At 44.0% G+C, this 17,297-nt stretch overlaps 1 protein-coding gene across 2 annotated transcripts; it reads left to right on the top strand.

The window, feature by feature from the left end:
• The first annotated feature begins 1,509 nt into the window (after nt 1–1,509).
• ZBTB8OS (zinc finger and BTB domain containing 8 opposite strand) lies at nt 1,510–9,721 on the top strand. Of its 2 annotated transcripts, XM_033957013.1 has the most exons (7): nt 1,528–1,647; nt 2,427–2,451; nt 2,542–2,663; nt 3,300–3,382; nt 3,504–3,556; nt 8,357–8,393; nt 8,772–9,639. In XM_033957013.1, the coding sequence occupies exons 3-7, from the start codon at nt 2,591–2,593 to the stop codon at nt 8,856–8,858; spliced, it is 333 nt and encodes a 110-aa protein (XP_033812904.1). In that variant the 5' UTR covers nt 1,528–1,647; nt 2,427–2,451; nt 2,542–2,590; the 3' UTR covers nt 8,859–9,639. The 2 variants fall into 2 exon arrangements, with proteins under 2 accessions (XP_033812905.1, XP_033812904.1); XM_033957014.1 differs by lacking the exons at nt 3,300–3,382; nt 3,504–3,556 and having other exon boundaries at nt 1,510–1,655; nt 8,772–9,721.
• The last annotated feature ends 7,576 nt before the right edge of the window (nt 9,722–17,297 follow it).

Genomic DNA, 17,297 nt, shown 5'->3' with positions numbered 1-17,297 from the left:
AATAGGGATAATAATATAGATAGAGACGAAGATCACAATTTTTAAAAAAGCCAAGTTTTCAGTTGTTTTTGGAATAATTGGAGAGAGCCCAGATCACGCAACTGGACAGGAAAATTATTCCAGAACTCAGTGATTTTGAAAAGAAGAGACTTCCCTAGTTTTCCAGTATAGATGACGCCTTTTAGCGTAGGAAAGGATAATTTAAGTTTTGAAGTAGGTCTGGTAATCTCAGGTCTTGTAGAATTCCAAAATAGAGGAAGGAAGGAAGGAAAGATGCCATGCAAGATCTTAAATGTAAAGCAGACACATTTAAAATAGACTCTAGAAATAATTGGAAGCCAGTGAAGTTTTAGCAAAAGCGGAGAAACATGATCAGATTTACTTTTTGCAAAGATCAACCTAGTATTCTGGATCAACTGAAATCTTTGAAGACTTTTCTTAGTCAGGCTTAAGAAAACAGCATTACAATAATCCAGGGGTGTCAAAGTCCCTCCTTGAGGCCGCAATCCAGTCGGGTTTTCAGGATTTCCCCAATGAATATGCATGAGATCTAGTAGCATACAATGAAAGCAGTGCATGCAAATAGATTTAATGTATAGTCATTGGGGAAATCTCAGAAAGTTTGTAAATCAAAATATCATGGTGAACAACGTCAAAGGCCACAGATAGATCAAATTGAAGCAAAATTGCAAACTTCTTACACAAATTAAGTTGCTGGACCTTTGAAATTAGTGAGACTAGTAAAGATTCAGTACTAAAATTAGGTATAAATCCAAATTAGCAAGGTAAAAGAATGGAGCTGAGCTGATATAATAGACTCTAACATTTTAGTCAGTAGAGGAATATTCGCTATAGGTCGTTAACTAGACAGAGAAGATGGGTTTAGACCTGCTTTTTTCAGTAATGGGGTCAAAACAATATGACCCATCTCTACAGAAAATAGATCTGAGCGTAAAGCCAAATTTATAAGTTTGGTAAGAGATGAGATAGCCTGGGTAGGAATTTGTTCATATAAGTATGAAGGGAACATATACAAAACACATCTGCAAGATCTTAATTTGTGGGCCAATTTTAGAACCTGGGCTTCAGATACATACTCAAAAACTGGCCAGATTCTGTCTGCTGAAGTTGCAAAAGAATTAGTGTCACTAGACTGATGAAGGAAGAGTCTCTTATAGCAGCTGTTAGGGGAGAAGAATGAATTGACAAATCATCTTTAGGAGCGAGAAGCCAAATATGAAACAGAGTACTGCTTTGGTTGTTAGATCTAATAATTTTGTCACCATAAACATTTTTCCTAGCTGTTTTTAGTTCTGCATTATAGAACCTGATACTAAGTCTTTGCTGGTAAAATAACCTGGTATATTAGTGACTGTTGTTAGTCATGTTGGACAGACATTTGGGGGGGCACAGTTCATCTTCAGGCATGCTGAGGGCCCGAGACAATTGCTCCCAGGGTCTTCACTAGAACTGTTACTGTCCCTTTAAGAGCTGGTCACATGACGCAGGACTCGGTCTGAAGCCGGCGTGGGAAGCTCCATTTTTAAAGGGCGGAAGAGGAGCTCGAGTGGTAATGGACGAGAGGTATTACGATTTAACGGCAGTTCAGAAGGCGATCAAAGAGAAATACCCGTCCGTCACCAAGAAGTACGAGTGTAAGTTGCGGTCCCGGGGGTTGGGGGTTGGAGCATAGACCAGGAAGCCAGCTTAACCACTTCTGTAGCGCTGTCCATAGATGGTGCCTGCTCAGAAGAGCTTACAATCGAACTTGGATCTCTGTTCACGGATCTCGGAACAGGTGTGAGTCGGGCTGCTACTCTATTCCATGGGAGTGGGTGGGGGGTAGGATGGGGGTGATTCTTGCCTGGGTCTGATCATCATTTGCATTTATTGACCGCTCAATCCAAGTGTTCTTGGTGGTGTCACATCACATACAAATCTAAAACATTTATTGCGTGCAGTCACGAACAAACAAATAAGGCAAATCTTGAGTACATCCTGGTCTAATTCATAAAATATGCTCTGGGTCTTTAATGGGCCCTACATTTTTTTACAAGTTTATACTAGATCATAACTTCCAATACTTTCATCTTCCAAAAGCCATGTAAAGCATCTAACCTTAATTTAAAAAAAAAAAGAAAAAAATATTTTTAAAGCCTTCTTGCTATTACAGTACTGTGTGATCAGGTAGCAAACTTCTTAAGCCGCGTACCACACCCAAACTGGACAGACCTGTTCAGCACCAGAAACACACAAGGGAAGGGTGTGGAGTGGGCTCTAAGGGAGTTGGTTTGCATTGTTTCATTCTACCCCATGAATTGAAATTATCTGCCATTACGGTCCTCTCTTCCTTCTGTGATGGGAGTAAACAGAGCAGGAACCTCCGGCACACAGTCTAATCCAAGGTTTTCTCTTTATTGTCCCAGATCTGGATCACACAGCAGATGTGCAGTAAGTATTGAATATGTCGTTTTGATTGTTACTTTCCATCTCTAATGATCCATCTCTGAAGGCCACGTCCCACCTCTTTTTTTCCTGCAGATTACATGCCTGGGGTGATACTGTGGAGGAGGCATTTGAGCAGTGCGCCATGGCCATGTTCGGATATATGACTGATATTGAAACGGTGGAACCTCTAGATACGGTAGAAGTAGAGGCAGAAGGTGAGAAATTAATTGCAGGCATCATCGAGGGGTTCAGCTTTCTAAACTGTATCCCAGCTCTGCCACTATAAGGCAGGGTTTTACTAAAGCTACATGGGAGGATCTCAAGCAGCTGCCCTGGCCTGGTCCAAGCGCAAACTAGAGGCTCAGCAGTAAAGAGGATGCTGTAACTGGGTTCTGGAGTCTTTGCAGGTCTTTTTACTTATCTCAACTGCTTGGGACACTGAAGAAGCTCATTTGGAAGCTAGTCTGGAGTCTCCCTCTCCATGGAGGACGTAACAAGGTGAAAATTGTGGAGAGAATAAAGTTAAAGGGTGGTTTTGCTCTGGGAATCATTTCAGGTTTTCTTCTTCAGCTCAGTCATGCTGGAGATCCAATCCAGAAACAGACTTTGAACACATTGACTCCGAAGACACAGTTATGATTCCTCTTGATGGATTTCCTGACCTTCCTATTAAATGGCCTTTTCCTAGTAGAATAACTACTGGAAATGCTAAAGTCTTTTTGATCTAATGGGAAGTGTGAGCTTCTTCCCCCTCCAGAAATGGGTCAGGGAAGTTGGGGTGAATGTACTGGCATATAACTGCCCTTGTGTTTTGTTTCTTAGTTCTTTCTCTTGCTCTTTCTGCTTCATAGGCCATGACATGCTCTCGCTCCTCTTCCACTTTTTGGATGAGTGGCTGTATAAATTCTGCGCTGATCAGTTCTTCGTACCCAGAGTAAGAATCTCGTACCTTTTCAGTCCTATCACACACACATACACTTTGCAAAGCATTTGCAATATGTTTTGGAGATGCCATTTAATTTGCTGCTGGCTTTTTTTCTTCTTCTTCTGTCAAGGAGATAAAGGTTCTTCACATTGATCGAATAAATCACAAGATACGTTCCATCGGGTGAGTGAGCGACGGGAGTGTGAGAAAATTGTCTTCCTTTTGTTCTCCTGGGTGGAGGTGTGCCTTCCCCCCCCCCCCCAAAATCCCAACAAAATCCAGAGGATGTTAGAAAGCTACAGAATGTGTTTTCTCTTGATCTCTTTCCATTTAAGAGGATATTGTTATGCACAGTGTAGACCTGGTGTTCTTTAGTGCAAGACCCAGGGGCCAGTGGTGGCTCTCTATCCACGTTAATGACAGAAAGGGGGACATGAATGGAAGAGCCATATGCTTGAAGGATATGGCATTTCTTCAATAGGTGAAGAGACTGCATTAAAGACACACACCAATTAACATAACACAGATTCTTATATACCGCAGCTCCCTCACAGTTCAGTGCAGTTAACAAACCAAGAAATACTAATCAATCATAGTATGGTCACACCAATTAAGATATTTTTCATCTTTTTAACTGACCCCCCTCCTCTTTCCCTCTGTTTATTCCCTTTGTTATATTTTCTTTACAAATTTAGTTCTCCCTCCTTTGCTATCCTCTTTGTAGAGTTTGTTTGGTCTGTTTAGGTCTTGTCTATTATTTGATGTCTGGACCCTATTTTATGTATCATTTTAATGTACAATGCTTTGAATTTTATGATTAGTGTTTAATCAAATTTTAATAAACTGAACAAATATGTTTTTAAGGACTTTCTGAAGGCCAAATAAGAAGTGAGCACTAACTTATTTTTCCACATAGCCACCTAGTAAGCTAAAATTTTACCAAAGAATCGTCTATAAACACATCCCTTTTCTAATGGAAAGTCAAAGAATACTTCACGTATACGTTTTATATTTACAAACTAAAAATGGTCAAGAAGATAGAAACATAGAAACATAGAAATAGACGGCAGATAAGGGCCACGGCCCATCTAGTCTGCCCACCCTAATGACCCTCCCCTACCTTTGCCTAGTGAATAGAGCCCACGTGTCGATCCCATTTGGCCTTAAAATCAGGCACGCTGATACAGGATAAAAGTCCATTCAAAGCTTTAAAACATATACAGCCGAACTTGAAAATGACTCAAGCTTCCATTGTCAGCCAATACAGTCTATGATAATACTGCGATACGCGATCGGTTCTTTTCAATTCGAAAATCAACTGTACTGCAGTATTTTGAATGATCTGCATCCTTTTTAGATTTTTCATAGATATTGAAAGACTATTGCAATAATCCAATGTTCTCAAAATAAGGGACTGTACCAACAGTGTAAATAAGAAAAAATAAAAAAATGGCTTTTTAATCATTCTCCTTTCCCATAAAAGGAAGTAAGATTTTTAAACTCAGGAAGTGGTATGAAAATCAAAGGATAATTTATGATCAAGGTAGACTCCCAAGATTTTTATAGTCGGTAAAATGGAATAAATATTACCATTCAAATTTATAGAGTCTTCCTTGATCATATCTGATGGAGATGCTAAGAAAAATGTTGTCTTATTTGGGTTGAGTTTCAAGGTGGGCTGGAGATCAATGTAGTGATTTTGTATGGGAAGATATTTGGTGGCTGTGTTTCAGCTCATTGGATCCAAAGTGGCTCCATATGCAACATAGTTTGCTATAACGCAGTTAAGGATTGGATTCCATTCCTTTTTCCTATTGCCCAGTGGTTCTCAACCCAGTTTTGATCAGATTTCAGGATGTCCACAATGGCTCATACCTATTCAGATTTGCATGCACTCCCTCCATTGTATATAAATCTCTCTCCTGCCTATTGTGGAGATTCTAAAAATCCAGCTCTAAACCAGTCCTGATGCAGCAGATGGAGATAAGAGGTACTGGTTTGATGACATCGCAGTATACACAGCCAACAAAGATTTTGCAATCTCCAGCAGATGGGGCTGAAAAACCAGTGGGTCTGGATCCCTCCCCTTCCTTCCAGTGTGTGTGTGGAGATGTTTAACGGTAGTACCTTCTGTCCTTTTCTCCAACACTTGGAAGGAAGCCAGAGGCAGGAAGATTCGGGTAACCTAAATTGAATAAAGTGTTGTTTTTAAAAAAAAGGAAAATAAAGAGAAAAGATCAGGCTGTTTGAAGTGATCTTGCTGTTAGTGGGGGGGCGGAGATTTGTCTGTGTTGGTGGTGGGCTGCAGAGGCTTTGGGGCTACATGTATCTTTTTGATCTATGACTGATCACAGTTAAATCTTGATGAAAATCAAAAGGAATGTTGGGCTGAGGGGGGGTCTTTCCCCCCCCCCCCGGCTACATCTAAATCTTCGCCACCGCACTCCTCGTGCCACCATTGGATTTCCCTCTGATGCCACTTCCTAGCCCTGTACCCAGAACTAATTCAGAGGGGAACCAGGCTGGTGCAAGCAACAGGTAGAAGTTGCTTGTGCTAGCGAAGATCTACAGAGGGATGGCGTGAGCGTAGCATGGCGGAGGTGCCAGTGCCCCCACTGACTATCTGGGGCCATCCATACCCCTGCTCCCCCTTACTGCGCCACTGTATTTATGCTGGTAGCATAATCCTCCATTTGGATGAGACAAAATAGCCATTTTAGGATTGTCTTTCTGGGATTTTATTTCTGCTACTCTGCCTCTCTACGCTGCTGGCAAGAAAGTCTAAAGCCCTGCGTCAAGACTGGTTTAGAGTTGGGTTTTCAGAATCTCCACAATAGGCAGGAGAGAGATTTATATACAATGGAGGGAGTGCATGCAAATCTGAATAGGTATGAGCCATTGTGGACATCTGAAATCTGATTAGCTAGGTGTGCTCAGGTCAGAAAATGAAAAGTAGATGGGGGGGGGGGATTTCTCAATAGACAAGAGAATGCATTTGAAAATGCTCACATCCATTGAGGGTGCACCCCCATGAAACATGATGGCAGATAAAGGCCAAATGGCCTATCCAGTCTGCCCATCTGCAGTAACCATCGTCTCTTCCTCCCTCTAAGGGATCCCACTAGGGTTTTCAGATGTCCGGATTTCCCTGGACAAGTCTTCCTTTTCGAGGACATGTCCAGGGTTCCAGACGGCTTTCAAAACCTGGCACTTGAAAACCCGGTTTTGAAAAGCTTCCTCTCAAAATCATGTCGGGGAAGGACGCAATGCGGTGACACGTGTGGATGAAGTCTGGGGGCAGGGTGGAATGGGGTGTGACGGGCAGAAGTGGTCAGACCTGGGGGTGTGGCTAGGGGTAACCCACGTGCCTATTCCATGACGCCTGAAGGTGGACTGGGGGGCTGGATATCATTGACACACACTAGTCTGCAGTGCCATGGCTAAACATAGGAAGCTATTTGGTGGTTCTCCTTCAGCTCATTAGAATCTAAAATGGCTCCAGTTTAAAAATGAATGAATAACACTGGCCCAGATGTTTTGCAATGGTGGTATAGCAAATACTTAAGCTTGGAAACTTGTGATGGCCTTGCAGGTGACAGTTCTCTGGAGGTTGCAGCAGGTGGACCCTAAAGCTGTGAAAAGAGTCCTTGGCTGGGTCTTTGGAAGAAGAGGCAAGGAGATGAGTGTTTACCATACTGTAGCCATAGCTTTGTCCATGATCAAGTACAGAGCCAGAAAAGTCAACACGGTGGATCTAGGGTCAGACATGACTCCGTCTGCTTTGCTTTAAATGGAAACTGTTGGTTGGAGAGAGACTTGGAGAGGTCCTCCAGATAGCAAAGGATAGGCCAGAGAGTTTGAATTGATTGTCAGTCAGGGACCATTTCCAGGAGACTCAGGATTGCCCAGGGATGCAGGCTGGGCTGCGTCTGTTTTTCTCCACTTGGGCAGTAAGATGAGAGGATACAGCAGAAGTATGGTAAGCTGGAATAAAATAAAAGGGAGAGAAGTGTTTGCCATTTTGTTTTCCCCCCCCCCTCCCTGGGCTTTATTTGGGCAGGGTTGTTTCCATGAGCCTTTTGTTTCTTGAAGGGAGATGTTTGTAGTCTGCTTTGTTATAAAGATACTGGCTGGCTATGGATTGCATAGGACTCTTTATAGGGTGAAACCTTTGAGCCAGTGCTGCTTTATCTTCTGGATGAGAGCATCTACCTCTTGGTCTTGAGGAAATAAAATTCTGGAGGCCGCGCCTTCAAAATGATATAAAAAGGATGGAGTCGGTCAAGAGGAAGGCTACTAAAATAGTGTGTGGTCTTCTTCATAAGGCATAAGGGGACAGACTTGAAGATCTCAATCTGTATACTTTGGAGGAAAGGCGGGAGAGGGGAGATATGATAGACGTTTAAATATAAATGCGCATGAGTCGAGCCCCTTTCATTTGAAAAGAAACTCTGCAATGAGAGGGCATAGGATGAAGTTAAGAGGTGATAAGCTCCGGAATAATCTGAGGAAATACTTTTTTACAGAAAGGGTGGTAGATGCGTGGAACAGTTTCCCAGAAGAGGTGGTGGAGGCAGAGACTGGGATAGGCACATGGGATCTCTCGGAGAAAGAAAGAGATTACTGCGGATGGGCCATCTGCCATCATGTTTCTATCTTGCACCCCAGCAACTGAGCTGTATCAGGTCTCTTCAACCAGTGTCAGCCCCTCCTGCTCCATCCATTCTTCCTCTGCTCGTCTTCCCCCAGTTGTTGGTTGTAAACCATCTCCTGGCACTCATGTTCGGTTGATGGAATATCTTGTGTTTGTCAATAAAATCCATTTTCTTGGTGCATAGAACTTGCCAGTGTACAAGTAGTTTGTCTTGTGGTACCAGGAAACTAATCACCAGTGTCCTGGGCTTCTTCACCAGTGCAGATGTGAATGATTTCTGTGCAGTGAATGGAGCTGTGTAACTTTGTTTACATTTTATTTCCACACAGATGGGGAGAAGTATTTGACTTATCAAAACATCCACAGGCAAGTCATTAAAACCTTTGTCCAAAGCAGTGGTCTCAAACTCAAACCCTTTGCAGGGCCACATTTTGAATTTGTAGGTACATGGAGGGCCGCAAAAAAAAATAGTTAATGTCTTATTAAAGAAATAACAAATCTTTCCTTTTGGCTAAGTCTTAATAATAATAATATTGTCATTTATAGCTAAAGAGACATATGATCAAGAAAATTTTATTTTACTTTTGTGATTACGATAAACATACCGAGGGCCTCAAATAGTACCTGGGGGGGCCGCATGTGGCCCCCAGGCCACGAGTTTGAGACCACTGGTCTAAAGCGTCTGCATGTCCTTTTCTCTCCTGTATCCTAGTTTTAGCTGCTAACATGGACTCTCATTCCTAGGGCACAGAGGTTAAGGCAATAACGTATTCTGCTATGCAGATCCATGAAGACAACACGCCTGAAGTTTTTGTCATTATTGATATCTGAAGCGTGCTGACTCTTCACTTCTATCGAAAAGAACTGGCGAGGGACAGGAGGACATTAAATGAAGAGGTGTGGCATCACTCGTCTAAGGAAGTGGGACAGTGCCAAAGGGCAGAAGTGCATGGCCCTCGGTTGGCTGTTTACAGGAAAGGACTACCCACTCCCCGCTAAAACAAGAATCGTACGCTTCCCCTCGTCCAAACCCAGGCATCACAGTTGTTGGGTTTCTGGCCAATTTGTATGCTGAATGTGAAAAACCACAGGCAGGTCGGGACTTTGAGTTGCTGTTTGCTGAAAAGGAACATTTACACAATCTCCCTCTATCCAGATAAGAACACCGTGTTTCCCTCTCTAACTTTTGGTTTTCAGGACCCCCCCCCCCCCCAGTCCCATCTCCTTTAGCTTTAGCCTGATTTGGACAGGTGCCTTTTAACGTTACCCCCCTCCAGAGTGTAATGAGTTTTTAACTGATGCAGTGTGTTAAAAATAAATATAGAAATTGAATTGGGGAACATACTTGCTGCTCGTTTCACTTGACACTAAATTGCTGGTTATGCTTTGACTTAACCAGTATTGCTGCTAAAGAAACTGCTTCGGGTTTGCATAAATAAGTCCCAAATTGTTAGCGGATGACACGAGGTGAGGACAGGCACTGAATGCCACACTAGCTCAGGCCCTGCCCTTCCCGTGAGCTCAGTAGCTCAGCCTTATGAAAAACCAGAGTATCTGGCAAATGAGAGAACCTTGTCTGCACCCGCAGTCTCTCTCTGAATATGACGACACTTGTAATACTGCAAAGAGCATTTGGCAGTAACCTACAGCAGTGGTCCCTGGTCCTGTCCTGGAGGACCACCAGGCCAATCAGGTTTTCAGCATAGCATGGAGCAGATTTGCATGCCTGTCACTTCAATTATATGCAAATCGCTCTCATGCATATTCATTAGGGCTAGCCTAAAAACCTGATTGGCCTGGTGGACTACAGGATGTGTCACACTAACAGCTTGCTTGAGGGTGTTTGTTTGTTTTTTTAATCTAACCAAAATGCTGTTGAGGCCCATGTGGCAGTCTTTGCAGCCGGTGTAAAAATTATCATGTGTTAGATGTCAGCCCAAGCCAAGCATAACATTATGAAATATATACTGTATATGTATAGAGTAGAGGTTAATCTTTACGAATGGGTATATATCCAATCATGACCAGCAGGTGGAGACTGAAAACAAAACTGTGAGACAGTACATAAGATATCCCCTTCTCTATTCTCACCAGTCTACTTCAGTCTCCAGCAGGTGTTGAGTAATCTGTACCCATCTCCCTTGGTAGGGCTGTTGGAATTTGTTTAGGAGGTTTCTAGTCCCTGTTTTTGGCCGGACAGAGCTTGGGCGAGCCCTGTTTGGGGGTCCGTCCGACCTCAGGGGTGTCAAATCCAGTGGGTCTCGAGCGGGGTCCTCCCCCCACCTTCCCACATTTTCTTAGAGCAATAAGCCTTGCCCCCTAAATCAAGCAAGGCATATTGCTTCGAGAGCCTGTGGAGTCTGTTCTGTAAAAAATTCAAATTAAAAAAAATAAATCCTGAGGTAGTGCTGGTCTGGAGGGCTGTTTCCCTTTAAGATAACTATATTTTTTCATCTAACCGGCACTTTGTTTCTAGCTAGGTCATATAAGGAGCAATTGTGCCCTTCTCCAGGGGAGTGTGACACAATTTGGTCCAGCCGCGAGGCACTCGCGTCCGGCCTGAACTCGGCAGTTTGGGCCGGTGAGGTGGTGGAGCTCCATTGGCAGCGGCTGCAGGCGCTCAGAGCTCCCCGTCGATGGTGCCTCGCGAGTCGGCTGAGAGCAGTGGGGAAGCCCGGTCTTCCCCAACTGCCCACAGAGGGATTCCCCGAACCACCAACGGTCGGGTTGCAAAGGATTCCCTCTCAGCTGATTTTTTTGACAGCTGATGCCGACTTGCCTGTTTTGGCAGCTGGGACTGTTCAGGCTTCTCAGCCACTACAGGCCATGGAGGGAACATTTTTGGTGGGAACTTCGCCATTTTCTCTGTCTGGCCCCTCCATTTTGTCTGCAATCTCAAGTGACCTTCCCCCTGTATTGCAAACACAGGGACTGGTTTCAGCAGGCCATTAGTGGGCAGAGTTCTTCTCCGCCTTGTTTGCCATCCGGGTCTTGTGGTTCTGGTGGCTCCGGCTTGGCCTCGACATCCGTGGTATGCGGATCTGGTGAGGCATCTGGTAGCGGATCTTCTTCCTCTGCCATTCTTGGACAGGGTCCCATTCCCATGTTCGACCTGTCTCGCTTGTCTTAAGGCTTGGCTCTTGAAAGGGGTCGCCTAGGTGAGAAGGGGTATTCAGATTAGGTGATCTCTAATCTCTTGGGGTCCTGGAGGCTTTCTACCTCTCAGGCTTATGTGCGGGTTTGGTGTCTCTTTGAGGGGTGGTGCCAGACGTGGGGAGTGGTCTCTTTTTTTGTGCCTCCCTGCCTAACGTCCTAGAGTTCTTGCCAGATGGCTTGGCTTGGTCTTCTCTCCGGGTTCGGCTTGCGGCTTTGTCAGCCTTTCGTGGGTTAGTGACAGGTCAGCGTTTGACAGCCATTCCTGAGGTGATTCGCTTTTTGTGGGCGGCCAAGTTGCTCGAGCCTCCCTTGCGACCCTCTGTTCCATCTTGGGATCTCAATCTGGTTCTTTCTGTTCTGGTGTGCCTACCTTTTGCACCGTTGGGCGGCTGCTCTTTGAAGGACCTTACTCTGAAGGCAGTCTTTTTTGGTGGCCATTACTTCCACTAGGCGTGTTTCTGGGCTACAGGCTTTCTCTTGTAGGGTCCCCTTTTTGGAGTTTTCTAGGGAGCGGGTTGTCTTGAGGCCTGTTCCTTCCTTTCTGTCAAAGGTAGTTTCTCCTTTTCATGCCAATCAATCTGTTGTCCTCCCGGTGTTGGGTAGTCAGGAGGCTCTTCTGAGCCACGATAGCTGCACGAGTTAGATGTCGGTCGGGTCCGTCGCTCTTATGTGCAGCGAACCCAGGAGATCAGGAAATCATATCGTCTTTGTGCTTCTGGTGGGTCCTCATAGGGGGGCTGGTGCTTCTACGGCTACTCTTGCGCGCTGGATCAAGGAGACTATTGCTTCCGCTTATCTTCTGAGACGGAAGCCTGTTCTGGAGTTTTCTCAAGGCTCATTCCACTCGGGCAATGGCGGCTTCTTGGGCTGATTCTTCACTCATGCCTCCGGTGGACATTTTGTATGGCTGCGGTTTAGTCTTCCTTGCATTCCTTTGTCAGACACTACTGGGTAGATGTTCGGGTGCGTCGGGGCATGGTATTCAGTGAGCGTGTTCTGGTGTCGGCCCTTCGGGGGTCCCGCCCGTGATGGGAACTGCTTTGGTACGTCCCATTTGTAAAGATTAACCTCTACTGGCCTGGAGAGTGCTAAAGAAGGAGAAATTAGGTTCTTACCTGCTAATTTACTTTCTTTTAGCTTCTCCAGACCAGTAGAGGTCCCCACCCTGTCTGTTATTGTGTTGTTGTGGCTGTTGCGCGGGCAGTTTTGTTTTTGCTGCGGGTTCTAGTATTTTTCTAGGGCCGAGGAGTATTAAAGAACAGCGGCTGTGGCTCGGCTGGCGAGCTGTGGGGACATTTTCTTTCTGGTATCTCTCCTCTGCATTTTCCAACAGCATTTTGGGTACGTTAGTTGTTACTCCTGTTTGGAGTATTGTTTATTTCTGTTTTCGGTTCTGCTTGGCTATTCGGCAGACTGATGAGAATAGAGAAGGGGATATCTTATGTACTATCTCACAGTTTTGTTTTCAGTCTCCACCTGCTGGTCATGATTGGATATATACCCATTCGTAAAGATTAACCTCTACTGGTCTGGAGAAGCTAAAAGAAAGTAAATTAGCAGGTAAGAACCTAATTTCTCCTTTTCAAAGCTCTGATCCATCGAGATAGTTTCTTCACCCATGATGTTAACTCTTCCTTTGTATTTTTAGTTACTTTGACTCAATGACCTTTTCTTTAGAACATAGGACTAGCTATACTGGGTAAGACTAATGGTCCATCTAGCCCACTATCCTGTTTCCAACAGTGACCAATCCAGGTCACAAGTACCTGGCAGAAACCCAAATAGTAGCAACATTCATAGAAACCTGATGGCAGATAAAGGCCAAATGGCCCATCCAGAGCATCCACTATCTCCTCCTCTCCCTATTGGCTAAGGCTCTTAACATTTGCATCTCCTATTCCTATAGGCTAAGGCTCTTTACACCTGCATTGTGAGGTCATAGAGCTTTATGGTTATAGAAACATGATGGCAGATAAAGGCCAAATGGCCCATCCAGTCTGCCCATCCACAGTTACCATTTTCTCTTCCTCTCTCTAAGAGATCCCATATTTCTATCCCAGGCTTTCTTGAAATCAGACACAGTCTCTGTCTCCACCACCTCTACCTGTTCCACGTATCTACCACCCTTTCTGTAAAAAAAACTATTTCCTTAGATTACTCCTGAGCCTATCACCTCTCATTCCAGAGCTTTCTTTCAAATGAAAAAGACTCGATTCATGCGCATTTACAACACGTAGATATTTAAACATCTCTATCTTATCTCCCCTCTCCCGCCTTTCCTCCAAAGTATACAGATTGAGATCTTTAAGTCTGTCCCCATGATCCTTATGATGAAGGTTTGCTTGCAGAAATTGAAACTGGATGTTTCTAGCTCCCAGTCTGAGGGGGAGGAGTATGTGCTCTGAAAAATGTTGGATTTCTGCAACCTAGATTGTAGGTTGGGATTTAACACCTAGTGTATGGAATCCGGAAGGGACGTAACAGAAATCCTTTTGTATAAGGAAAGATTTAATAGTTTAAGGTTCTTCAGCTTGGAAAAGAGGCGACTGAGGGGGAGATATGATTGACTACTTGTAAACCGAGTTGAGCTCCAATGAGAGATGACCCAGTATATATACCAAATCAAAGACTAGATTAGATTAGAAGTCTACAAAATCCTGTGTGATTTAGAAAGGGTACAAGTGGATTTATTTTTTACTCCATCAAAAGTACAAAGATTAGGGGACATTCAATGAAGTTACAGGGAAATACTTTTAAAACCAATAGAAGGAAATATTTTTCCCCTCAGAGAATAGTTAAGCTCTGGAACACATTGCCAAGGTTGTGGGAAGAGCGGTTAATGTAACTGGTTTTAAGAAAGGTTTGGACAATTTCCTGGAGGAAAAGTCCATAGACAGACATGGGGGAAGCCACTGTTTGCCCTGGATTGATAGTATGGAATTTTGCTATTAATTGGGTTTTGCCAGGTACTAGTGACCAGGATTGGCCACCGTGAGGACGGGCTACTGGTCTGATCCAGTAAGGCTATTTTTATGTTTTTAATACAGGGAGATGGACATAGGGGCGATGCTGGACAGGGAAGTATAAAGGACATAGAGAAGGGAAAGATAAATACACAAAGATGGAAGATCAATGGTGAGCACAGAGAAGAAATGTTAAATGAGCAGGAGACCCTGGCAAGTGAGTTAGGAGAAGACAGAGGGAAAGAGAAACCAGAGTCTTGAATCAACATGACTTGAAAAATATAATGACCAGACAACAAAAGGTAGAAAAAATAATTTTATTTTCTATTTTGTGATTAGAATATATAAGAACTAGTCTTATAGCCCGTTACATTAACGGGTGCTAGAATATATGTGTGTGTGTCTGTCTATTTCTTTCTCTTTTTCTCCTTAGCCTGTTTCTGTATTTCTGTCTTTCTTTTTCCTCGGCTGTCCAGCACCACCCCTTGGCTGCTCCCCCTGTCCATTCTCCCTTCTTTTTACCTCCCCTGTGTCCACCAGCACCCCTTCACTGTTCCCTTTATCCAGCAGCAGCCCTTCTCCCTTTGTTTTACCTCCCCCCTGGCCAGCAGCACCTCTTTCCTGCTCCCCCTGGCCAGCGGTAGGCCTCCCTTCCTTTTTCTTCCCCCCATGTCCATCAGCACCTCTTTTCTGCTCGCCCTGATGGCAATTTATAACAGTCAGGGCCCCGACCATCCACTTCCCCTCCCCCTCCCCAGCTGGAAATCACCTTTTGAGGCGAAGGGGCGTATTTAGGTGTAGGCAAAGAAGAAGCTTGGAAGTGAACCGAGGGGGGAGGGGGTTGGAGTACAGGGGGGCAAGAGGAAGAGGTGAGAGGGAATGAGCATCAAGCAGGAAATGGAGAAAAGAGTGGAAAAGAGAAATCTGTGAGGTAAGGGAGGAAGAGGAAGGCAGTAGAGAGAGAAGGAAAAGATCCTGCCAAAACAGATTGAGTGCAGAATCTGAAATAGGGTTGGATGAATGTCATGGAACCGGCAAGGAAGTTGAAGGGGCTGGCACTGTGATGGAAAAGGCCATTGCGATTTCATGCATCAGTTCTGCAGTTTAAAAAGGCTTTAAAAACACATCTCTTTTTGAAGGATTTTGTGAGTGTCTAATATGTTTGGCAATCTTTGTGAGGAAGTATGTCATTTAAATTGTCTGGCTCTTTTATTATTTTACGGATTTGAAGCCTCCGTTCGGGCTTACCGTCGGCAGCTCTTTTCCCTTCCCACGCCTGAGGGTGTCCGCACAGAGCGAACAGCTAGGGCCCCGACCATCCGCTTCCCCTCACCCTGTGGAAATCACCTTCAGAGGCGAAGGGGCGGATTTGAACCTTCCGTTCGCCGCTCCCCAGCCTCGCTCACTCCTCCATCCGTGCCGTGGAACAGAAGAGTTGAGGCGGAAAAGAAAAAGCCGGCGGCGAGATGGCGATCCAGGGCGACCGGGTAATGGCATATGCCACATGCAGCCACTGGAAAGCTAAGTGCGCATGCGCACTCTACCGACCACATCCCGACAGATCAGATCTCAGGGAACAAGCGGCAAGAGTGTGCATGCGCACTTAGCATTTTATTATTATAGATTAAAATGTTTATCCTGTCAGTGCTAGACATGGTTAGGGCCTAGGGCAGAAATTTGTGAGGGGACCTGTGCCATCTTCAGCTTCCAACAGGCTTAGGACTCTCTCTAGCCCTGGGGCAGTTATCTAATTTCTCTCCTTGGCCTAACACCATCCCTGGCATGTGTGATCTTGACATTTTACATAGTATAGGAGGAAATGGATCTTTCTGTTTCTTGTGTTGTACTACATGGAAGGTGTGGCTTCTTGGGATTTTGTTTCACAACCTTCTCAGTTTTGTTCACATACTAGTCTTCACTTACTCCCAATATGCCAGTGTGAAGATAAAGCACAAAAGTTCAAAGCTACTTACGTCTATAGGGTTCCTCAGTAGTATATAACTCAAGGCGGTATCAATCCTCATTGATCCCAGCGACATACATTTAAAAGGACTTCTTTTTACTTTTAATTTTCTTATGCTTATTCTTATGCGCTTTTGTTATACGTTTTATACTAGTATGAATGTTACTTAGCTTAGTTTATTTAATCCCCTTGCTGACGTGTTTTGAGCTTCTTTATCAAGGATGGGGATACGCTAAAGAAAAGATAATTATGCAAATTAGTTTCAATAAATACAACTAAGAATATATTTGAATACAAAGTGACATTCTTACCATAGTTAAAGGTCTGTTAGACTATACATAGACAGCCGTGGCGTTCTTACCTCACCTAGAAATAGGAAACCCCGCTGACGTCACCCCCCATGTGACAAAGGGAACCTAACGCAGAAATTTAAACAGACAAAAAGATAGAAGGCATTTTGTAATTACTTTTACATGTTACTCTGCCTGTCATCCAATCGGTAACTTCATTCAAACCATTAGGTGTTGAACTCATAAGCCATAAGAAAATTAAAAGTAAAAAGAAGTCCTTTTAAATGTATGTCGCTGGGATCAATGAGGATTGATACCGCCTTGAGTTATATATTACTCGAGAGGTGGTCTGAGGAACCCTATAGACGTTAGTAGCTTTGAACTCTTATACTTTATCTTCACATTGGCATATTGGGAGTAAGTGAAGATATCTTGGGATTTTGGCCAGCTGTTACCTATTTGGCATTTGTGTTCTGTGTGTGTGAATTTTCTATGTAGCATTTAGTTTCCACGATTATAATAGAGGGGATATTTATGAGGAGAAATGGGTTTTGTTGATCCTTGTTCTATATTTATGATTTATAAAATGACAGTTCTACATAATATTGTTTCTTTTTATACTTTAATAAGATGATTTAAATATAAAATCATCATAAGTATGAGCTTTGTGCGGATGGGATCAGACTGAGCTTGTGCGAACAGGATGGGGACAAACTTTGACCCTGTGTCACAAGTTCAGTGATTGGCAGAGGAAGTGAACTGGCGTATCAACCACCTGGAGACGAGAGCTAAGTTCCTGCAACAGTTCAGAACGAGGATTTTGTCTGAAAATGTGACAGCAGACATGCAAGTAAGAAGTTATACTATGCACTCTGGATGTTATGATTTCATCACATCT

The sequence above is a fragment of the Geotrypetes seraphini genome, chromosome 8, assembly GCF_902459505.1.
Source record: "Geotrypetes seraphini chromosome 8, aGeoSer1.1, whole genome shotgun sequence".
Taxonomy (NCBI): domain Eukaryota; kingdom Metazoa; phylum Chordata; class Amphibia; order Gymnophiona; family Dermophiidae; genus Geotrypetes; species Geotrypetes seraphini.
The sequence above is the reverse complement of the archived record's forward strand: the minus strand, read 5'-3'. Positions and strand labels throughout refer to the sequence as shown.